Genomic DNA, 23,379 nt, shown 5'->3' with positions numbered 1-23,379 from the left:
CAGATACATAGGTTTTGTTACACTAAGATTTTCAGGGCAGCTGAAGGGACAGTTAAGTATTGTTTCATTGAGATTCTCTAGCTGTCTGCTTTATCCTGTTTATTTTGTCTCAACATGTAAGCTTCTTTAAGACAGGGAGCAACTCCTGTTTGGATCAGTAAGTAAATAAGTGGTGCTCTATGTTAGATCAACTGGTATTGGAGCAAATCCAGGTAGTACAATCTTCCATCATCAAAGAAATATATATGTGCACACAGGACTTAAGTGAGATAAAGTGCTTTTTATGTTTCATTTTCATGCTTTTTGCATGTTTTCAAACTTTGCTGCCTTCAACCTCAAATGTCCCTCCTCACGCAGATACGTTGGTGGTAATCAAAATCACCAGGAAATTAAAATGGAGTTGTTTCCCATAGTCAGACATGACTCTGGACAAAATAATACCTCTTTAGTATCTCTACATAATCTTTTTTGTCCTGCCAGAAGGTGTTATCTCAAGAAATAAATACTTAGAGAGTTAAAGAGGCTCACTGCCTTTCAATACTTACTGCAGTATTTGTATGACTGATACTTTCCAGCAGGTGACTGATGTAATTCAAATAACCTTCAGATACCTGGCTATTCAGAAATGGCTTATACTTCCGCTTTCTCCTGACTTGGATTGAATATTTTTTAGTTACATAACTTAATGGCAAGATTTCTTACAAAACATTCCCTGTACACAAGTAAAAGAGTAATAAAAAAATTAGGAGAGTGCCATTTTAGCAACACTTATTTCACAGACTGGTGTTCTTTCTGTTTTAGTCCTGGTTAAATTTAGGGATCAGATTACTGCATGCAATTTTACAATTCCAATCTGTCTAAACAAACAAGAAATCCAAAGCAATCTGAAGCTAAGGTACTACAGTAACACTGCTCTTCTGTGGGAGAATATTTCCAAGAATGCTGCAGTACATTTTTTCACTGTATATTGCAGAGCTGTATTGCATCTCATCCTCAGAAACATATGTCAAAAGACATGTTACGTGTGTGAATACCAAGGTGGTTCCCTAGCAACAATAAATAGAAGAAAGCTCAGCCCATTCAAGTGATTTACCTTTGTGTGTGGCAGCAAAGATGGATTTTGAATACTAAGGGAACTCATTAGCTGGAAAAAAGAAAAGCTGCAAATAAAGAACTATAGATACATCTTACCCAGCACTGCTATTGTGAACAGCATAACTGGAAATTTGCATAAGATATTCTTAACGTGAAATACAATCTCATTTTACTCTTCTGCAGCTTTTAATTTTCTGGACTATAGGAGGGTAAAATGTTGCCTGTGGGAAGATGTAAGGAGAAGGCACTGTGGTTATTTGGATAAGTTCACCTTCCAAACATTATTAATGTCCTACATACTCACTCAGACCTAGCATTTAAGCAATGCTGGCCACTCAGTGGCTGAGATGTCCATCCACTGACAGTAAATGCATAGATTTAAACATCACAACAGGCACATGGTGTGACTCTTGGGGATGGTCCATGCAGAGCTAAGAACTGAATTCAGTGATCTTTGTGGGTCCCTTCCAAGTCAGGATATTCTGTGATAATAATTTTAAAATAATTTGCTATGAGATGTTGCAATGGCACTCCCAGTTCCATGACTGCCACCTCTGTGAAGAAAGCTGTACAAAGCAAGAGTAACTATTACTCTTGGGAGTATCACACTCCAGCTCTGCAGAATAAAGAGTAATTTTACAGTATTTGGGTAACCTGACTTAAGTTACACAATGCATTAGGTACCTCTAACTGTGGTACACATTGCTTGCTAGACTCTGGCTCTTTCTCTTGGAATTGGTATATAGAGTATACAGTGTGTAGGCTCTTCTATGTGTATTTTTGTTGTTGGCTTTTAAATCCTTTGAGTAACCTTCCTCTGGAGTTTAGAGTCAGGAATTAATCCAGTATAATTCCAATTCACTGGAGTTCAGCAATGCTGTTTACATTTCAGTGCTATCCCTACAGCAGGTATTCAGTCTCCCCCCTTCTGTTTCCTGGTGTCCTCCTGATGTCTGCAGTTTGTGCTTATGATTTGTAAGGGTTGGACTATGGTTATGTACATTGCACTTCAGTCTTGGCTAGAATTGTTATATTATTGACCTGCTTCTCTGCTCTTTCCTGATGCAAGTGTAATTACTCTTTAATGCTATGCTGCTACCTAGGTAGTTTTGCTGCACTTCTGTAGTCATCTGAATACTCTGCAACTGTTTGCTTCTTTAAATCATCTTCGAATATATCCATAGAGCTCCAATGTTTTTCTCATTACTTCCATTGATTTAAGAGACAGTGGAACCCACTCTTATATTAACATTTTGTTTCAACAAAACAATAGTATGAAATGGAGCACTGCTCAACAAAACTTCTGAAGACTCTTATCACCTCAGATTCTTTCTAATGGTGTCATGGGCTAAACTCAGAGAAAATGCTTAGGATTTACACTTTCTGGTGACCATCTGAATCAAGGTTTGACATCAGTTATTTTCAGTTTTGATAAAGGATTATCTTGACATAATTTAGTAGAAGGTGGGTGGTAGGGGAAAAAGTGTGTCTATAAGGTAACAAAGCACAGAGGTCACTAATCAAGAGCCAGATAAAGTAAATTACTGTAGCTTGGTCATAATGATGGTAATTCACTGTTAGAAACTTGTTAAAACAACACAGGAACAGCAATTGGTAAAGGTGGTGCTGAAAGAGTTTTGCTGAGCGATCCATTGCTCCTCAGTCTTTAAAGTCTGCATCTTAAATAAATATGAAAATATATGAAGTTCTCATATTTTTTTTAATCATGAAGATTACTTACAGCATCCTTGTTAAATATAGATGCGAACGAATACCATATGGATGCTGTGGCGAGTCAGCCCTGTTGAAGCTGATGATACAGTAATAGTCTATATGGGGCAGGTACAGCTACAGGCTCTGTGCGGGAAGCAGAGGTGCTCACGATGGGCTGGCAAAACGCAAAGAGAGCTGGTGCGGGAAGGTGAGCGAGAGGGAACCTCCCTGATGCGCTCACTCGGAAAAAGCATCGGCGTGTTGAGCAAAGAACAACCTCCCGTTTGCCTATGATTTCTTTGTAAACAAAGAAAAGTGTCTAAGAGAAATACATACCTAAATTCCTTCTCATCAAGCAACCTGAAACATGGTTATGAAAGAATTCAGTTAAGACAAATAAGTACAAAAAGACAAGGCCAAAGACGGGAGTTCTCCCCCACACTCACACCCAAAGGGAAAGAAATGCTTTATAAAATCGTTTCCTTCACCAGTGCCCATTTCTCAGAGCACAGACGGAGCTGCGCCCATTGTTTTCCACAATGAACTGAATGCACAGAGGGGCACAGGCGTTTAGTCCCACCGATGCTGCTAACTGTGCACATCGACGCAGCTGTACTTGCCTAAAATCTTACAAAACATTACCCTTTTTCCCCGACCGGCTCCGGCCCTCCCGCGGCGCTCCGCGGGGCCGCGCCCAGCCTGAGGGCAGGCACGCGCCGCCTCACGGGCCGAGCGCCGCCCCGCCCTGCTCTGCGGGGCCATCGCCGCCTCAGCGCTCGGGCCGGGCTGCCCAGAGGCAGCTGCCGTGCGCTGCTCCGGCTCCTCAGCCGTGCGCAGGCAGAGAGAACGCTGTCTCTCAGGTGTGCCCAGCTCCCGCCACGTCTCCGGCCCGGCGGGGCCGCCCCGCCGCCTGCTGGGGTGGGGTCGCCCCTCAACAGAGCGGGGCTTCGAGATGGCGTTCGCCATTTGCCTTGCAGTGCTCTGGCGCTCAGAGCCGGGCAGGGGTTATCACCTCGCTAGCGAGTCCGCGCTGCCAGGGCTTGTCACAGCCGCCGGGAGCTTACCTTGGCCCCGGCGGAGTCTGCTCTCAGCCCCGCGGCCTTAGGCGGGGAAGGGAGGTGGCCTCAGCGCGCTGCGGTGGGTGCTGGGCTGCCCGGGAACACGGGGCAGCGGCGTAGGAGCACTGCTGCTGAGCTGTGCGGCAGCCCCGCCGCCGAGGGGCTCACCAGCTGTACCTGGCTTTCCTAAGTCATAGGTAAGCCATGCTCAGGAAAAAAAAAATCTCTATGATTAAAAATGGCACAGGATACTACAAACCAAGAAGTAAGTAGGCGTGACACGGGATTCAGGCCCATCGTGACAAGGCCATGAATAACTGAAGAAAAGTTTCTGTAAGTTCCCTAAATAGATCTGGCTCTAGTGTATAGTACGTCCTTAAGCGACCTGTAGTAACTAGTGGACCACAATATACACTGCAAATGCTATAATAACATTTGATACATTCCTTTAAGCAAATCTTCCTCCTGGGTACATACAGGTATGGAGTGATTAGCAAAAGAAAGGAAAGGTACTGTTAACCATAGAGAGTGCTGCACGCAAATTGAAATAAGGCTAACTCAAAATGTCTTCCTATTTCTCTGAAGCGATGCATTTATTTTGGTGAACGCAGAGTGGTTTTTAGTTTTCATGTTTGAAAGGTAGGTTTTCTCACTTCATTCACCCCTCCAAAAGCAGCGCTCTGGATTTTCAATTTCATCGCAATGAAAACCAAGGATCGGTGTTTTGAGGTTTTCTCAAGTTGTTAGGTGGGAAACTATGTTCTTTTACAGAAACTTCAGTTAGCATGATGTAGAGTAATAGAGGTCACTGTCAGCAAGCTACATGCAGTTACTGAGGTTTTTTCTGTCAAAAGCAGTAAATTGTTTTTTAACCTACCATGGAGTCTTGTAGAACGTGTTCTGAAAATATACAGAATCCTTTTTCAAGACGCTTTTTATATTCCCAAATTGAATTCCAGCTCGTTCTTAATGTCAAATTCAAGCTGTAATGCAGTTAATATTCTTACCTTATATACTTTAATCCTTCAAACATTAATCCAGGTTGGTATTAATTATTGACGTTGTAGCACAAAAATAAAAATGGTGTTCACTCAAGTTTTATTCAAACAATAAAAAGGTGGCTTGAACCGAGCAGAGCTATTTTTCCCATGGGCTAAGATTTTCATACAGTAATCTGGCTAGAAGTCAAGGTGGATACAGATTTCTAAAAGCCATTTCAGACCATTTTAAAAATGGAAAGTCAGTTTAAGTGCAAATGGATTGTTTTAGAAACAGAAAACATACGAACTTGTGTGCTGGTATGTGCTGCCCCATGGTGTTCCGTGGTTGGGAAGCTGTTAGGAGCCTTATCTGCAGCACTGTTTGTGCTTATTGGAGAGAGGGCCACTGTGTGATTCCTTCCTCAGCATTATGTGCTGCCCTGTTGATGTATGTGCTGAGTAAGTGACTTACCCATTGCCATCCAAAATCCTTCATTAGAAGAAATATTGCATCTGTATTGCTGACTTTCTAACTACAGAGAAGAGGGATTCAGTGAGCAGTGCAGCGGCTATTTGGTTGTTTTTAGAGCTTCCAGGACCTGTTTTGCAGTGTTTTTGCCAAATGCTTTCACGCTAAAAAGTTCATTGGACAAAGACAATGATTCTTGCTGTGCTAATGCCTGGAGAGGCTCACTAACAAGGGACTCCTGAGTGCAGGCTTGTCTGGGAAAGAGAAACATTTTGTGTTGCAAAGACAGAAGTTACTGTCTTTACCAGCCTTCTGGCCACTGAGGAACTGGATAAGAGTGGAGTAATGAATAAAGTGCTGCTGCATTGTGCAGTGCTGTGAGAGTAACCAAAGAACTGTTGTATATAGGAAGGGGGTTTAAAGTCCTGAAAGTTATCATAATGGCTTACTTTTGTTCTGCTTAAAGGTTTGGTTGGTTTTTTTTGTTCTTCAGGTTATTTTTAACCTAACACTAGTTTTAAGTTGTCATCTGAACACAATGAGATACAGTCTGTGCCTGTAGCTTCTCTTTCACTAGTTTTTTACAAACCTACTGTCCCTTGAAGTGAATTCTTGAGGTCCAAGGAATTACAAGGGAGAAGGGTGTATGGATCAGCAACAGAAAAGGAGAAGGGGGAAAAAGAGCCTCGTACAAACCCTGGGCATAACTGGACAGGTGAACACTAAACTTTTTACCAATCTACTCAGCAGATGAGCTTCAGTAATGTAGAGCCAGGGAACAGAAAGATGGCTTGGGCTTGATTGCCGTAGGGAAGTTGGGAAGGCTCTGCACCTGCTGGAACAATCAGCACTTCTTTCAGTAGGAATGTTTCTTTTGTTGTTAGTGTTTAACTCCTTTTCACGAGTTTAAACTGAACTGTACTGCAGCAGAATAAACAAGCTGTAGTGGGGCTGGCAATCATCCAGACATAAATTTAGAGTGGCATTTTTAGTAAAGACTCCTGTATTACAGGTGAAAATATGGAGCCGTATTCCTCATAGGGCTAACCTGAGGAATGAAACATGAGGTCTCATTTGCTGTGATGAATTATGTCTCTGCTCTGCTGTTTGATAAAGCCATGTAGCTCCTAAAACAGAGAGGGGAGATAGGAAGAAGGTAAGGGAGCTGCAGCAGGAGAGTCTAAAAGTCAAAGAGTGCACAGTGAGGGTGGTGTTCACCTGAGGGGTTACAGTGTGCAGCTGAGGGAAGCACGTATTCCTCTGTTTGTGGACAGTGGGGCAACTGCTCTGCAGGTAGAAATGGAGATGGATAAATAAAATGCATGAAATCGGTTTCCTGCTAGTTCCTTCCTTGTTGTTCTGCTTTTTGTGTATCTTTCATGTCCTACGCAGCTCTTGTTCTGGGAGCTGAACATGTGACATAAATAGTGAGGACACACAGAGCCACATCAGAAATCTGGAAAATAATTTGAGAAATTTTTGTTGTTTATTTGTGCAAAAATGCTGCAAGGAATTTTTTCCTCTGGGAAGAGAACTTCTCGGAATAATGCATTGTGTAAGGCCATACATGCTTGCTTTTTGCCTAAGCTGAAAAGCTGTGTGGCTGTAGCTAGGATGGCACTGCTCTGGGATAAATGTCTGACAGTATAAGGCTGAGCTTTTCCATCTGAATGCTGCACAGTAGGGAAAAGCTCTGCTGAACACAGCTGAGAATTGGCTTGTGGTAATGGCATGTGGTGAGGGGGGAGGAAGTACGACATTTTTCATTCGCTGCTGCTGCTTTGTATGGAATAAGTCATGTCAGTAGCTTCTTGCTGACTGGTCCAGTTTTTCTCCACCCCTCATCTAGTTGTTTCTTCCTCAGACACAGCCTCTACCCTGCTGTGTGGAGAGGGAGTACTAATATTATATGTGGAAAAAGGAGACATTTGCAGAACTACACGTATGAAAGCAGTGGACTAAGCTAATTGTACAGTATTTCTTATGAAATAGATGAAAATTCAGGAAAATTAATTCATGTCTTGAAGCATGGTAGCATACTATGCATACAGCATACTGTGGAGAGAGGTGCATTTAGTATGCCAGGGAGTGTGGAATGTGTTCAGCCCACTTGAAATAATGGCATAATTACTGCTATCAGTCTGTTGAGGCAGCTGTTTGTCTGCTGCTCTGCGTGGACACTTTTTTTTTGGTTTTGCTTTGGCCTTTCTCACTTTACACACACTTTCCATGATTTACAAGAAAATTCCATCTCCTTCAGTCTTACGCCACTGTTCAGCAGAAACACTAGGGATCCATTTACCCCTCCAATTCACAGAGCAATGCTTGCACTAAACCCTGGAGATTTCTGTAATAAGCAACCTGAAACACTTGAAAAGGATATAATTTCCAAAGGGGTCAGTGTTCATGGCTGAAAGCTTCAACAATATATTAAGCTGGGCATTTTGGTGGGGAAAAAAAAAAAAAGATCTGCTTGTATTTAATCTGAGCTGAATTACTGTTGCCACGTTGTGTGCAATGGCTGAAAATAGTGTATTAAATAGCAAGGTTGACTCCGTAGAACAGATAATATCTCTGTTAATAGGTACATACTTCCTGCCTTGTATTTACCTGGAACTAATATTAACCCTTGTAATTCAGGAGCTTTTTGTCCATCTTCTTTTGTGTCTAAAGGTGGGAACCAACCACTTTACTTTTGGCTGCCTGAGATTGAAACCTGGAGGAAATTGAGATTAAGGTATAAGAAAGGTGAATTCAAAGTAAGGGGAAGTATTTAAGTGGAGTAAGAAAGTTAAATCTATTGGTCCCAGTTTCCCAAGGCACCATGTGGACAAAAAGTTTCTGATATTTACTTTTCCTGAGTAATGCTCCTTCCAGGCTCCATATGCTCATCCTATTTTCTCATTGTCGTGAATGTCAGTTTAAATGTCCAACTTCCATGTGGATATTCCCATTTGAATACTTAAGATGAGTCCTGTGTCTCCCACCCCTAGAATTAGGAACCTAACATTTAGATGGAGCAGTTTGAAGTGCCTGAACAGATAATGTAATTTTCTGAATGCCGTCCTAGTCCTTAGTGTCTGCTTCATGGTATTGAAAGTAATAATAATTCTGCAGAACAGAATACAGAGGAACTAGAAAATTCTGTCTTGAGAGAAGAAGTTGGTGTCAATTCCTCCTTTCATCCTGGCAAGGTTTATTAAATTGTTGGTACTTTCTAGTTGCTGTCAGCAGTATCAGAAGGCACAAAGTTATGTAAAAGAAGTTCCAGCCTTTGCCTAGATTATCTACAGCTTTCATTCCTGCTGTGCTGTGCCGTAATCAAAGTTAATTGGATGACCCAATTTTAAACCTGCAATTCAGTATGAATCTAGAGACTCTATCAGTGCAGTTGTAAGGTGCTTGAAGAGCAGATCTACAGTGTTTGCCACAGTATGCTGGAGGCCAAAACAGAGTGTTGGAAACACATTAGCAGTTAATGACTGAAAAGAGAGGTGACCAGTGGAATGGGAATGTTTATAACAACCATGTAATAAAAATCAGATTTTTCCATTTTAGTCAAATTCTACATTGTGAGAGACTGGTGTGAAGACAGTTTAAGGGACTGTGTTCACCATTCCCCTGCATTGCAATAAAGCATCATTCTGCTGCTTTCCATATGCCATTTAGTGTTCAAAATAGATCAAGTGAGCTAAGTTTCCTTTACAAACTAAATCAGACTGTAAGCTTTGAATTTCTGTTTCATTCATCATGTGTTATTGAGGCCTCCTCATGTTCTTGTTAATAATTCAGTCTTTGCCTGTTCTAGGTTTATTGCTCAGAGAAACAGTACCTTTTGCCGAGTTGAGCATATGGCTAACAGGAGCTATGTCAGGTAAGGAATACAGCCTTTAGTTTTTCACCTTATTCTCTTTTGGGTTTAGTCAGTTTTGGAATGGAACTATAATGCAGTCAGGTTTGTAACAACTGTTAGCTTGGGTAGCCTATTACTTTGAAATAGCTGGAAAAATGCCAGAGATCTCAAGTGTCTTGAAGACTGTCAAGCTTTTGCTTTTTTTGTTTCTTGTTGCAACAGATGAGAACACAGCAAGTCCTGAAGCAAATTGGATTAGGTAAGAAAGAGTTTTTAAATGTCGTTGTCTGTGGCACCCTGGAGAAAAACTAAATATGTTGTTCTGACTCACTTCCACAAAACAGACAAGTCCTTGTCTCATTCTACTAACTTGCCATAATTGTCTTACAGATGTCAGCTTGTATCTGGGGACTGTACCTCTGCTTGGAGCTGTGTTTATTAACTTTTTTCTTTTTTTCTTTCTCATGTAATGAAATTAAGCTATTGAGCTAGGCAGAGCAGTTGATTCCTGATTTCATCTTAATGCCAAGAACAGTGTGAAAGAAAGTTATGGAGAACATGTAATTAAATATAACAGTTACTGATAGTTGTTTCTTTGCAGCATGGTCTCCATACATTTCTGTAACAGCACAGCTATACTTGATAGGTTGCACTAGAGGTGCAATTTCATTCACAAACTTTCCCTAAGGGTGCCACTGCCCTTGTGATTGTGGGCTTTTCAGACACTTCTCTTTGCACTGCTGTTCAGAAACAACTTGCTGGAGAGAGACATTTGAATGAGTGGTACATGGCATGATGAAATACAAATCTCTGTGACTAGTAAAATTCTGAGGTATATTTTTTAGATAACTCCTTAGTCTCACCTCTGAAAGAAAATTCAGTTCTTAGTTTCTTCAGTTCTTAAGGCCTTACCTGTTGGCTTCCTTCAAAAGATTGTTATAAACCATACCTTAAAGGCTGTTAGTTTGACTTATTAGTTTGTAGTGTTGACAGTTATGATGTGGGGCAGTGCCTACAGTGTTGGAGGAGGAATAAGCTTTTACAACCTTGATACAATAAGAAAGAATGGATTGTGAAGAGTGCAGCCTGTACTGCTTTCATTATAACTCCTGTCTGAAGAATTGACTCATGGTATACCTTTTCCTGCTCGGGTTCTCTGCCAGAAAAATAAAATGGTAGCTTTCTTTCTCATCAGGATCCATGGCCATGTCAGTATCAACCTATTGTGAAATGAAACCTGGGGATTTCATTATCAAAAATTTTAAAAAGAAAAATCAATTCACTGAAAATATTAATGCTTTTGGAAACAATTTCCGGCTAAGGATTTACATATTGTAAGTCTTAGCACTTTCCAATTAAGGATTTACGTATTGTAATTTCTTTTAAAAGAAGTTATAAAAAATTATTTCTTTTAAAAACAACCCAAAAATTCTTGCATGGGATACTTATGTATGTGTGTAGTAACAAGAATAGCTCTTTTTAAGTTGTTGTGATAATGGAGCTAATGACAAGACAGTTGGCACTGTCGCGCTAAGGTGATCTTCACCCTTGCAAGACAAAATATAGTTAGTTTAGCACAATTTTTGCAGAGATACGCAGTTATCCATGTGTATAAAAGATTTGACTCCTATTAGCCAGCAGATGCCTGTGCCCTTGACAATGCTGTTTTCACAAGATAGATATATCTATAAAATGCACAGTGATTGGTAGTATATGCCATGACTTCTTCTCCAAAATGCTTTGTGACTTGAAAATATATAAATGTTTTGGGGACTAGGTGGAGGATCTTGTCGAGTGTAGTGATGATACCTTTACTGGTAAGGCTGCCCTAAACCTAAGGTGTATCAGATTGTCATAGAACCAAGTAAACCTTCTACTCTGTCCTTGACACAGTTTCAGCTCTGTGATGGAAGCTGTACAGAACTTGTAGGTATGCAGTTGTGCCTTATCTTTGCAGCCTTCCCAGCCTTTCCTTTTATTACATTTGGACCCAGGTGTGTGGGTCTCTAAAAGAGTTTTTTAACTGCAGTCCTGCATCTTCTTGTTCCAGGGCTTTCTACTTTCTACCTGTGGCTTTCAGGAGAGGGAAGTTTTTGGCAGAACAGTTTTTTAGGAGGGCTCTGCATCACTAATAAGCAGCATACTGTAGATGTTTTGGTAAAGACTTTATAATAACCTACAGTGTGGGAAGTATCCTGCAAAGGGGGCAGGATTTTGTTTTACTGTGGGCTGCTTAAGTACAGCTGTAAGGCAGACACTAAACAGAGATTTGAGATTCATATGGAAATGATGTGTTGTATGCAAAAATAGGTATAGAAAGGTAGAGGTATCTCTGGCACTTTCTTGTGGATAATAAAGGAAAATATAGAAATATTTAAGGAACATTTTTTCCTGGCACTGAAATTTGAAACAACAGAAAATGCTGCTTAAAACAGTTTTAAAGAGTGCTGTCTCTGTTCTTTATGATTTCCTGGATAGGCGTAGAACTAGGAGGGTGGTCCTGATCCCAAAGGGAATCTTGTCTTTACATTTGTCTACTTCTAGGAAAAAGAAAAATCCCATCCATTGTTTTGTTTCATAAATACTTCCCTGCACAAGCACAATTTACTGAACTCTTCAGGTGGAAAGTTTCCTGATTCCTAGCAGTGTTCTCTGCTACTTCTACCCTCGGCTTAGGCATTGTGCAGATGTCACAGGAAGAGGGAAATGGTTCATGGTAGTTCAGCTGTAAGAATAATTTGTTCTATTAGTCTTTGGTGGCCAATGCTGTTGACAGTTCTCATCTCTTGCATGGTCTTCTTACTTCTGCTGTTCTCTGTTACCCAGTCTGGCATGACCTGAAGAGTAGAAATTAACTATGGTTAATTTGGGCCTGAAAGACAGGACAAGTGTTTTCATTAATAATCTCAATCTGAGTGTATTAAGCAAGAGGAGTTGTAAAATGTGTAGAGTGGGGTGACAGTTTTCAGGTCTCCTGGTATATTTTTTACACTGTATTTTAAATCTACTGGAGGGATGAATGATACATGTGATTAATTCCAATTCACTTGAAAGAAGAGGGCATGTTTGGTGCACATCTTGTTGTCTCCACTTGTTCTCTCATCGCTTCTGTCAATAATTACATGGATGATCTTTATAACTTGTGTGTACCCTGTGAAATGGATATAAAGACCTGTCAGACTGCCTTTTTGAATACATTTTCTTCTGAGGAAACAAAACTAACATAAATGTCACCTGCAGTATTAGCAACTGTAGCAGATGGAGCCTTGAATTAAAGGTTTTGAGAGGCAAGCCAGGAGAGAGTGACATAAATACCATAGATATAGTACATAATTTTAAAAAATTCAAGGAAAGAGTATATCTTCAAAAGTTAGAGAATTTAAAAATCACTTTATCTTTTGTACTTTTGGAAAAGTGTTCAAAATCATTTACAACTGTGTTTATAGGGAAAATTCCCCATTAGTTAAATTAAAAGGATATTTTGCAGCTGTTGATCTTACATTGTTTTGTAATGAACATTTTGAACATGCCAAAAGGTAAGGAATTTGTTTATAAGATAGATCTGGTAGGACATCTTATGGTTTGTGGCAAGATACTGTCTTAGTGAAAAGTGACTATAAAAGGAAACTGATGGCTGTATTGAAAACCAAATATATTGTCACCAAATGAAGAGGAAGGAATTGTGTTAGAGTAAGTGACTTGAGTCTGACAACTGCTAATATGTAGGAAAGTGATGTTAGTGCAACTCCCTTGCTGATGTTCATTTCATAGGTCCAGAAACAATTTGTATGCTGGCTGAAGGTTTGGAGGCTCTGCAGAAGTCAGCTAACAGTAAACGAAAGGATTAACTATGTGGGTGATTTCATGTAAGGCTAAGTTATGTCTCACTAGTGGTAGTTTGACCTCTTTCCAGTTTCAGGAGTGAAAGACTATGGAGACTGACTGTAATAATAGATGTTGTAATACAGAGAAACTAACTGATTTAATAGTTGGGCAAAAGGTGGTGATTTCTGATGGCTTAAGGTTGCTCAGCTGAGAACTTCACAGAATTCATCAGCACTCCTGAGAAAATGTGCTTGGTTTCATGTTCCCTCATAGCAGTGAAGTGGCTGCTGTGAAAAGAGCACCTTTTGACCAATCTGACAAAAGGCCTTTAAAATAGAAAATTCATCTGCTGTCTGAGCTGGAAGGTGCTCTTTGTGACAGCCTGAAAGACTGGGAATGAAACATGTGCAGTGAATGCCTAAGAATGCAATTTTGTGTACTTGTTAAATCAGATAATGTGCTTTCCCTGTAAACAGTTGTGCTTCCCCATGCTGCTTCCCTCTTCTTAAATTAGGGTGATTTTTTCACATATAAAAGTCTGTGTCCAGGGGCACATCTTTTGCAATCTGATTAGCTCCACAAGAACTGAAACAGAGAAAGCAGCATTTTGGGCTGTACTGTGGACAAGAAGGCTGCAATGCTGACATTTCCTCAAGATATGGTTTTTGATAAAGCTATCTTAAAGTTTCATTCTGTTTGCTTCCACATGCTGTAGTGTTGCTTTCATTCTTTATTCAGTCTTATTTTTCTGATCTTAACAATGATACATCTGAAAACGTGGAAAACTTAGTAGTAGTGTGAAACTTTAATGATGAAAACTTTTTGTAAGTTTTGGATGGTGCAAGTGTATGAACTTTATTTGTCTATCTGAAATATGAAGTCATCTTTCTGAGTAAATTTTAAATATCTCTTGTACTGTGTTGTACAGGAAAAGGAAGTGATTAGGAGTGGTTCAGAAGACATTCAAAATTAAATGAAGGAAAGATCTTTGCCAGTCCTGTACTGACAGAAGTGAGAAGGCTATATTCCTCCTTATTAAAGTCTTGATGACAAATGAGTATGAATATTTCATTAGGCAGAAGAATACTCTGTTAGCATTCAAACCTTGGTCTTACTCTTGCATGAATTTCAGAGATGTACTAATCAGAATAATTTTATCATTTCTGGAGAAGACTAATTTAGTTAAATAATACATACTGAATTGCTAGACATTTGCAGGAGATATTTGTTTAATAGAAGTAAGAAAATAATTAAATTTTAAAATAGGTTTTGGGAGAGAGGATTTTTTTAAAAGCTGTGCCTGAAATAAGGTTCTACTTTAGAGTGTGACTTTTTGTATAATTAAATATTGGTTGTCTAAATAATTACTTAACTAAGAACAGAATGTTCTTATGGCCTCAAATGCTTGCTTATTCTGTGTGAAGGAAGAAAAGAAAAAGAAAAAAAAAAGAAAATACAAAAAGGAGTTTGCTTACCTTAAAATATTTGCATTAACAAGTTCCACACTACATTCTTTTTTATTTCAAGGAATGTTTTCTATATAAACAGTGTTAACATAAGAAATGGACATTAATCGTTAGTTTAAGAGAGTGTGAACCCTAACAGTTATAACCAGGTAGTGCTGTAGCATGTGTGCCTTCATTTGTATTTCTTTAAGAAGGTGAAAATAGTGATAATGAGAAAAATGTATCTGGCTCATGTTAATAGGGCTGCTTGATCTTACTGGTTTTGTGTCTCGATATGCACTCATGGATCTGTAGGTCTCACTACTCATAGGTTTGAAAAGTGTGCAAACTTTCTCATGTTCTGCAGGAGGCTAGCAGAAAAAAGGCTTGAGCAAAGTGGCAGCAGGCACTGTGCAGCATGGGCTGGGCTGCCGTGTGAGGGCAGATGAGCCAGGAGCCATGGGTGCCAGTGAGGCAGCAGGGCTGGAGGCCACACTGAGCATGCAGCATCCTGTCAGGCTCCCAGGCAGGCTTGCAGGCAGGCGTAGGGATGACAGCCAGTCAGCTAAGAGTGTAGTGACTGCAGGCGAGTGTGTAGGAACATGGCAGACTCAAGGTCTGTTCAGAAGATCAAATCCATGGGTTAGTGTTTGGGTCTAGATGAGTGGGGTACGTGCTTAGGAGAGACATGGCTATAGGATAGCCTGGACAGGGACCAAGGACGATAGCCTCTGGTTAAATGGAGCTTCCAAGTGAAATAAATGCAAGCTTTTGCAAAATGATGAAATCCATTGTGCTGGGCATTATTCTGGACTCATTGTTGCAGTTGATAAGCAGTTTTAGATGCTGATCTTGCTCCAGTCAGAGCTCACTTGCCTGTCTGCTGCACATCTGTTTTCTCCTAATGTTTTGGATTCATGCACACCTTCATTATGTCAGAGTACAGCCTGCTCAAGACTGGAGTCATTCTGGAATGGATGACTTCAGTTGCTGACACAATCTAATTGCCATGTCAAGGATTAATCCTGGATTTTGCAGTATTTTCCTTAAGATCTCTACCAGTGACCTATTTAACATGTAAACTCTCATGATTGTCTCTTCATCTTTTGACAATCACATTCTTGAAGTGGTTTTTTTGTACGTGTAGTGAAACTCAAACCTGTAATGGATTTTCTTTTTATGTGGAGTACCATATAGCGTCTGATTTTGTGACATTGCACTGCACTTCTTTCTACATCTGCATCAGCTGCATCAACTGCTTCAGAATCTATCATCTGAAAGATTTTTCTTCCTTTTTCACTGACCATCAGTAGTTGAAGGTGGAGAATGACCTGTGGTTTACATCTCCTGATTTTTTCTCCTCCATTTTTATTCCTGGATTCCAGGAGACCTGTGAATAATTTCTGAAATTACTATAGGTTTGAGATCCTTGAAAGAGTTATTGTTCAGAGAACAAGTCCAGCAGAACATCGCTTTCCCTAACCTGTCTGTGTAAGATGAGTTGATTTTTTTCCCCCTAAAGCTAACATAGGAATTTGCAGTTTTAAAATCATTCTTCATTGTACTGCGTGATCTTTTTGTGGCTGACCTTTCTCAGCAGTGATGAGAGGAAAGCAGCGTGCGTAGTCTGTAATGTTATTTCCTAATTGCAGTAGTAGTTTTGCAGTAGTACCTTTGCTGCCAAGCTCATGAGAGTAGTGTTTCCCAGTGTTCTGGACTGAACTAGGCAAGGGATCTGTAGTCCTACCTTGGAAATGCTTTGTTACAGCATTCTTCAGAAATAGGATTGCATGCTAAACCACTGGCTGACTTCAGCGACATTCATTATTATCCTGTGCAGCTTCTGTTAAAAGATTCAGTTAAATGAGACACATCTTGATTCTATTTATGTGTCTGCTTAAAGGATGGTTGTTAATTTGCAACATGGCAAATATATAAAAAGTAAATGTTACCATTTAGAGAGGCTTTTTTTTTTTTACCATTTTCCAGCTAATGTTATGCTTCACAGTGAACTAATAGTTTGTGAAAAATTGAGATAAATGTGAATAATCAAGTGTGTTATGGGGCAGGTGAGATTTTTCACATGAGACTTTAAGCAGTCAGGCTCTCCAGAGGGTGGAATTCTTTGATGGAGGAACAGATTACTGCCTTCATAGATAAATGACTCATAGTTTGTGTTTTAGAGGTGCAGAGAAGGTAAATTGCCCCAGAGACAAGGATGGATTTTGAAGGGGGATGTGAGCTGAAAATGAGCTGTGAGTTCATTAGATAAGACCTTTCAGGGCTGATCTGAGTCTAAATGGATGCAGACTTGAAAAAAAAAAAAAAATTCTATTCTCTTTTGACTTTGCAAACCTTGGTAGACTGCATTGTTTTACGAATGCAGTAAATAAACCCTTTTTTTAGCTGCCTACATTGATCTGGTTTAGGTGTGGGATGATATCAGTACAGCCACCTAATTTGAAGGAATTTTGCCTGTAGAATTGCAGTCCATAGGTGGTACTGAACTATTTGCAGGCAGCCAGGAGCCCAAAACCTTAGAGGCAGTAAAGGTAGTGGAGTTGCACAGGTCAATGCACAAACCAATAACTCACTGTCTAAAAAGATATATTTCCATTGCTGAGGAGGAATCTCTCTGGAATGCCTGTGAAAAGACCAGGGATTGCAAAAGAGTGTGATTAGAGGATGTTACCACACATTTTACAAATTGGGAAAGCAAAGATAGAGAAAAGTGAGAACTTTTTTCTAGGATACACACAAAAATATTCTATCTTGATACCTTAGCCCATTGCTGTACCATGCTTTCAGGAATAGGTTTCTTCCACCGCCTCTTGCTTCTCATATAGTGGTTGTCTTCACTAATGTAAAAGTTGAGCAGACTGTTAGGTCACCATGCCTCTGAGATAACATCCCATTTTAGAATTACTTCAATTTTCATTGGTGAATTAACTCGACATATAAATATTTATGACTATCTCAAATGTCTATTACAACAAGAAATAAATAATTCATTATAGAAAATTACCTTTGTACAGTTGATACCACAAGGATATAAATCAGATATGCCAATTTCCAAAGTTGCAGCACAATATATTGTTTTTGCTGGAACACCCTCAAGTGAATATCTCGTTGATGCAAGCATTGCTTTTCTAAACTGGGTAACAAACCTTACATTATGTGAAAATTAGTGATGGGAGAAAGTCTATTTACAGAAATCTGCATATAGTGAAAGTATATATAAAAATATATAAAATATATATAAAATACATAATTTCTGTTTAACATTGGGAAGGTTTTTGTGTAAATCTATCAGACCACAAGCATCATTATGAATGTGGTTTTATTTGCCTTATCTGTTATGCTTCTGCTTCCATAAATTGGTTGAAATACACTTTGCTCCTGCCAAAAGCTAACAAAGAAGAAAAATTAAGTGTTGATGAGTGAGTGGCACTAAATAAAGGATTGAATACTCAGTCTGGCAAACCAGTTATCAGACTTAAACTGGGAGGATAGACTTCAGTGGGAGATTTTGGTCACATAATATGTTTGGAGAGGAATGACCTTGCAAGGCAGGCCAGAAAATTAAAGGAGAGGGATTCTGATCAGCCATTTTGAAAGAAAATCAGCCTCTCTTTTCACAAAAAGGCAGCATGTTGCAGAGTTCAGGAGTGACTTAGAAAATAAGAGCAAATTTGTTTCAGAGTAAATGGCACAAGCTTGAAAGAAGAGACTGGGGTCTTCTGGTTATAGTGAGAAGCTGAAAGAATTTGAGATGTTAGGAAGCTGAGATGTTAGGAAGATGTCTGTTGGTTTTACTGTTTATTTATGTTCCTTGCACTAGCTAAAGTAAAGGGGTTTTCAGAAACCCTGGTAAGTTTGTGCATTTATTTATTTCACCTCATACATGTCTTTAAAAGTACCCTCTCAGATGTGGAGCTGAGAGAGGGTTTCAAGGCATGGGAGAACAAGCTGCTAGCATACCTCTGAGGCTAACTGAGATAGTCCAAATATTGTTCTAATATCAAAGGCAGGTGTCTGACAAGAGAAGCCAAAATGTTCATGCTTTGAGCTTGAAGGGACACTTACAAACACAGCAAATCATGGGCTGCCTCTGCCCTGTTCCCTGGCAACAGCTAGTGAGACTTCTGAGATGGCTGCTGCAGTGGAACATTGCTGTAATGTTCAGAGAGTTGTAGCTTGGGATGTCTGTGTAGGAGCCATTTTTCAATACAAGGTATCACTGTTGAAAGCTACTAGGTTGACCAGTTTGTAAACAGAACCTGAAGCCTATATAAAATATGGTTTCTGCAGTACAAGAAATGAGTTATAGTCAAGAGTATCTCTTCAGTTCTCTGAACTCCTTGGACTGTATTTGAAATGTAGACTCTATTTATAATGCTATCTTGGAGAAGGACTGTCCTAATTACACCACATCACTCATACCATATAAAGATATACTCCTTGAATGGATAATGCCAGTTTATGTTTCTCTCATCATGCTTTTATTGTGCTTCAAACTTTGTTCTTTTAGCAGGTACTCCCTGCTGAAATAGTAAGGTGGGAACTGGAGCTGTTTTCAAAGGGTATCCTTACTAAAGGGGAAATGACCCACTGCCATATGAAGTGATAGAACATAATGGCTGAAGGTGAAGCATTGTTAAAAATGTAAATACAGTAGATCTTGTTTCATATTGTCTGTACAATCTAATCTACTTTTAGTGTACCTTAACTGATAGTTCAGTGCTGCTTGTGGTGACAATTATATTATGTATTCTCTCTTTCTGTTTTTTCAAATGGTATCAACAAAATGCTTTCCTCTTGTGAGTTCTGAAACCCTAAATTATTACACAGAGCTGTTCCATAAACTGAACAATATGTATGAAAGAAAACTAAATAGCTGCTAATGAACTGCTAAAGGCTGATTATTCCAGGTTGTAGTCACATAGTTACCCAGTGTGTGATACAGCATTCTTACATGTCATATTTTGTCTTTGTAAATTAAGATCAGCCATTCTCTTAAATTTCTTCCAGATCATCTGCAGCAGCCCGAGAGTTAATCTGGGAGAAAGGCCAGTTTGGTACTCTATTTTGTGTTTAAATTCTCTTCTGGAAGTTCATGGGCAATTTTGTTGTTATTAAATTGTTTCTCTTCAAGATCACAGCTCTGGGAGGTGTTAATCTCCTTCAAAACCCCTGAATCAGTAGGAATTGAAATTGATTAGTGCTTCTCTGTGTGAAATAGCTGACAGGAGCAAGCTCTGAGAATTTTTGCTCTTGTTGGTATTGGCATCTATTGTTTTTCCTGGGGTGCTTGTACCTTTTCTCTTAATGGGATAGCTGAGTATTTTGGTGATGTGTTTTTGTATTAGTGGACATTAGGCCTAAATGCTGATTGAGTAGACTTTCAGGCATCTTCCCTTGTGTGATAAAGGTAAATCAGCTCTTTCTTATTGATGGCCATATATCAGAATGTGTAGTAAAGTGGACCAAGGTCTAAATTACTATTCAAATTTATAAGGCCAGACATTTTGCTGGATAAATATCTGGGAGAATCAGAATACTGCAGCAATATTGTTTGTCATTCACAATATAGAAATGCGTAAGACAAGAAGATAAGGTCCATCAGTAGTAATATCAGAGTTGCTAACACATTATTCTTTTTGCTTTCTGTAAATATTAAATGGCAAGGTCTCTTTTGGGTTCAGATCAGAAAAAAAAACCAAAGTTGTTTTTGTTATTCCCTATAGATTAAGGCACTATTAAATAACATACACATGTATAATAGCTCTTAGCAGCTTCTGTGTATATCACTATCTGTCCTTTTTCATCTGTACCCCCAAAACCCTAACTGATTTTCAAGTTCACTGTGAGCAGCAGTGGATATGGGCATTGTCCAGCCACCTTAAGACAGTCACAGAATCCTAGAATATATTGAGTTGGAAGGGACCCACAAGGATTGTTGGGTCCCACTCCTGGCCCTCCAGAGCACTATCCCCAGGAGTCACAGCCTGTGCCTGAGAGCTTTGTCCAAATGCTTCTTGAACTCTGTCAGGCTTGGTGCTGTGATCGCTTTCATGGGGAGCCTGTTCCAGTGCCCAGCCACCTGTGGGTGAAGAACCTTTTCCTGATATCCAACTTAAACCTCCCCTGACTCAACTTCAGGCCGTTCCCTCAGGTCCTGTTGCTGTCACCACAGAGAAGAGATCAGCACTGCCCCTCCTCTTCCCCTCATGGGGAAGTTGTAACTGCAGTGAAGTCTCCGCTCAGTCTCCTCCAGGCTGAACAGACCAAGTGATCTCAGCCCCTCCTCATATGGCTTCCCCTCAAGGCCCTGTTCCATCTTCATTGTCCTTCTTTGCATGCTCTCATATTGTGGTACCCAAAACTGCCCCAGGACTTGAGGTGAGGCCGTCCCAGTGCAGAGCAGAGCAGAGCAGGACAATCCTGACCCTTGGCTGGCAGGCAATGCTGTGCCTGATTCCCCCAGGACATGGTTGGCCCTCCTGGTTGTCAGGGCACTGCTGACTCATATTCAACTTGCCATTGACCAGGACCCCCAGGTCCCTCCCTGTGGCACTGCTCTCCAGCACCTCATTCCCCAGTCTGTCTGTATATCCAGGGTTGTCCCATCCTGGGTGCAGAATCCAGCACTTTCCCTTGCTGAACTCTATATGGATAGTGATCGCCCAGCCCTCTAATTTGTTGAGTGCTTCCCTGCCTTTGAGGGAGTCGACAGCTCTTCGCAGTTTTGTATCATCTGCAAACTTGGTTAGTGTCCTTTCCAATCCTGCCTCTTCTCTGGGAAGATGTCAAGCCAATTGCTTGTGGTTTTGCCTTGAACTTTATTGCAGAATTCAACTTTGATGGCTATAGGCCCAGAAAGCATAACCCAAATAATGCATTTATAATTTATAATACTTAATTCTTTAGAGGTTCTTTTGATAACTGCTCCTTGAAGATAGCTGCTGAAGGAAGTTTAAAATCAATGGATTCTATCTCGTATGCCTGTTATTATTTTTGAAGCCTGTTAGAGGAGAGAAATTATGCAAATTGGTGTCATGCTAGGCTACTGCACACATGCTGGTAATGCATAACAACTAGCTCACTGATGAAAATGCTTCATCTTAAGCAAGAGTTATTGTCAGTGCTAAGAGAGATTCTTTATATAATGATTAACAGTTTATTATTTTTTGTATAGATAAAAGAGAGTATCTCATCTTACTAAAAATCCTCATTAGAATAAAATTGCTGTAAAATAAATACTGGAGAATTATGGTGATGAATTATGATTGATTGCATTATACAATTAAGGTATATTGCGAAACAATAGGAAGATCCCTTCCAAATATTAAGTAGTTGTTGCACATTCTCTGTAAATGACAAAGTGGCTTTAATTCTTCAGCTCCTGCTTGTAAAAGACTTGATAAATAGATCAGGCTCAGTATCAATTAGTGTCACAATGATCTTTAACATTAATGAAGTGAAGCTGCTAGGATGGAACCAATTTATTTGTACCTCCACGACAGCATCTTAAGCTAACACACACTAAACACACTACTGTTGTCTAATACTGGGCATGGGAAGCAGTACACAGAGCGCATAGTTCTGAACAGTACTGGCTGATACAAGCTCTTCCTGTGAGGAGGCTGTCTTGGTACTGAAGAATTCTGATATGCTTAGCGGGACAGAAATCCAATATAAGATAAGCTGGTTTCAGAAAATAGGTCACTAATGTAAGGTGGCAGTTATTTTCTTCCAAAGTTTATCCTATTCTGTCTTAGATTTCTTTTTCCTTGTCTGTACACAAAGCATATCAAACTTTCTGATTAAGTCTGCAGTGAAGAGCCTGGTTCTGGTCTGTGTGTCATCATTCTGTTGCAGCCCTTCATCCTTTCATTTTAGCACTAAAAAAGGCCTTTTTTTTTTCCCTGTTAAATTGCTGCTGAAGGAGGCAGAGAAAACCTTCTCAGATACTGATTTTTCACAAATGGGGACTGTACCTAGTAGTCACCTGGTTTGCCATCTGCAGTTTATAACTGAATGGGCTCATGGGATTATAAGGTTCATTTTAGTGCTGAGTTCAAAGCCTGAGGTGAAACTGATGTGTTAGCTGTTAGTCATTTGTAACTGCTGTAGTGTATTTTGCTTGTTGGGATTCTATTTAAATATAAATAGCATTTGTGCAGTAGGAATGCCACTGACCAGAACCTGTTGTTTGAGTTGTTTTTCTTTACAGGCTTTCAGATATTTGGATCTGGCCTTGGAAAATAATTTCTGCCTGATAATGTTTAATTAATTTAATAATTAATCATGGTAACTGACTGATCAAGTTTTTGTTGATTTCTGTGTCAGTAGCAAGGTACTCTTTACCACACAGGATAAGATGACTCGCAAAAATACTTGATTTACCATGTGCAGGAGGTGGTTTTTTGCAATAATTTGATTCTCAACAAAGCATTCAGTCTTTCATCACTGAATATAATTTTCTGTGTTAGTTTCTTAAATACACTGTGCCTACCAGAAAACCTTGGAACTGTCATTTTCCATTTTGCTAGTTTTGTGAAAACAAAAGAAAAATATATGTTTTGCATATTACCAAGAAGTGGAGATTTGCTACACTAGTCATCTCTGTGAATTATGCAGTCTGCACATGCTTTGACCATTTTTTTGTTTAACTTCCAGTGTCATCAGTGATGCTAGGATATTTATGTTGAACCTTAGTAAAACAGTGTTGAAGTTTTGTGACAAAATCCTTTCTCACAGAAGATTGTGTCCAGATTTGACAGAGAAGTAGAAATCCCCCAAATAAATAAGATCCTACAGTTTTCCTAAAAATCTTTATCAGGCTAGAGGAATGAACCATAAACACAATCCCCTCTGAGGGGTGATATAGGCTGAATGTTCTTGATACTTTCTGGTTTGGTTGTTTTACCCCTGTCTT

General features: G+C 39.7%; 1 protein-coding gene across 2 annotated transcripts in view; it reads left to right on the top strand.

Moving 5' to 3' along the window:
- Window positions 1-3,575: 3,575 nt before the first annotated feature.
- Window positions 3,576-23,379, top strand: part of MYO3B (myosin IIIB) — a 193,543-nt gene continuing 173,739 nt past the window's right edge. The window contains exons 1-3 of one of the 2 annotated variants that reach the window (XM_085066494.1): window positions 3,576-4,063; window positions 9,124-9,189; window positions 9,391-9,427. In XM_085066494.1, coding sequence (XP_084922620.1) covers window positions 9,183-9,189; window positions 9,391-9,427 — 44 coding nt within the window. In that variant the 5' untranslated portion in view covers window positions 3,576-4,063; window positions 9,124-9,182. The remainder of the gene's footprint in view (window positions 4,064-9,123; window positions 9,190-9,390; window positions 9,428-23,379) is intronic. The other variant, XM_085066495.1, reaches the window with a different exon arrangement.

Source organism: Lichenostomus cassidix, chromosome 7, assembly GCF_008360975.1.
Source record: "Lichenostomus cassidix isolate B80296 chromosome 7, HeHo_3.0, whole genome shotgun sequence".
Taxonomy (NCBI): domain Eukaryota; kingdom Metazoa; phylum Chordata; class Aves; order Passeriformes; family Meliphagidae; genus Lichenostomus; species Lichenostomus cassidix.
This window is presented reverse-complemented; position numbering and strand designations above follow the sequence as displayed.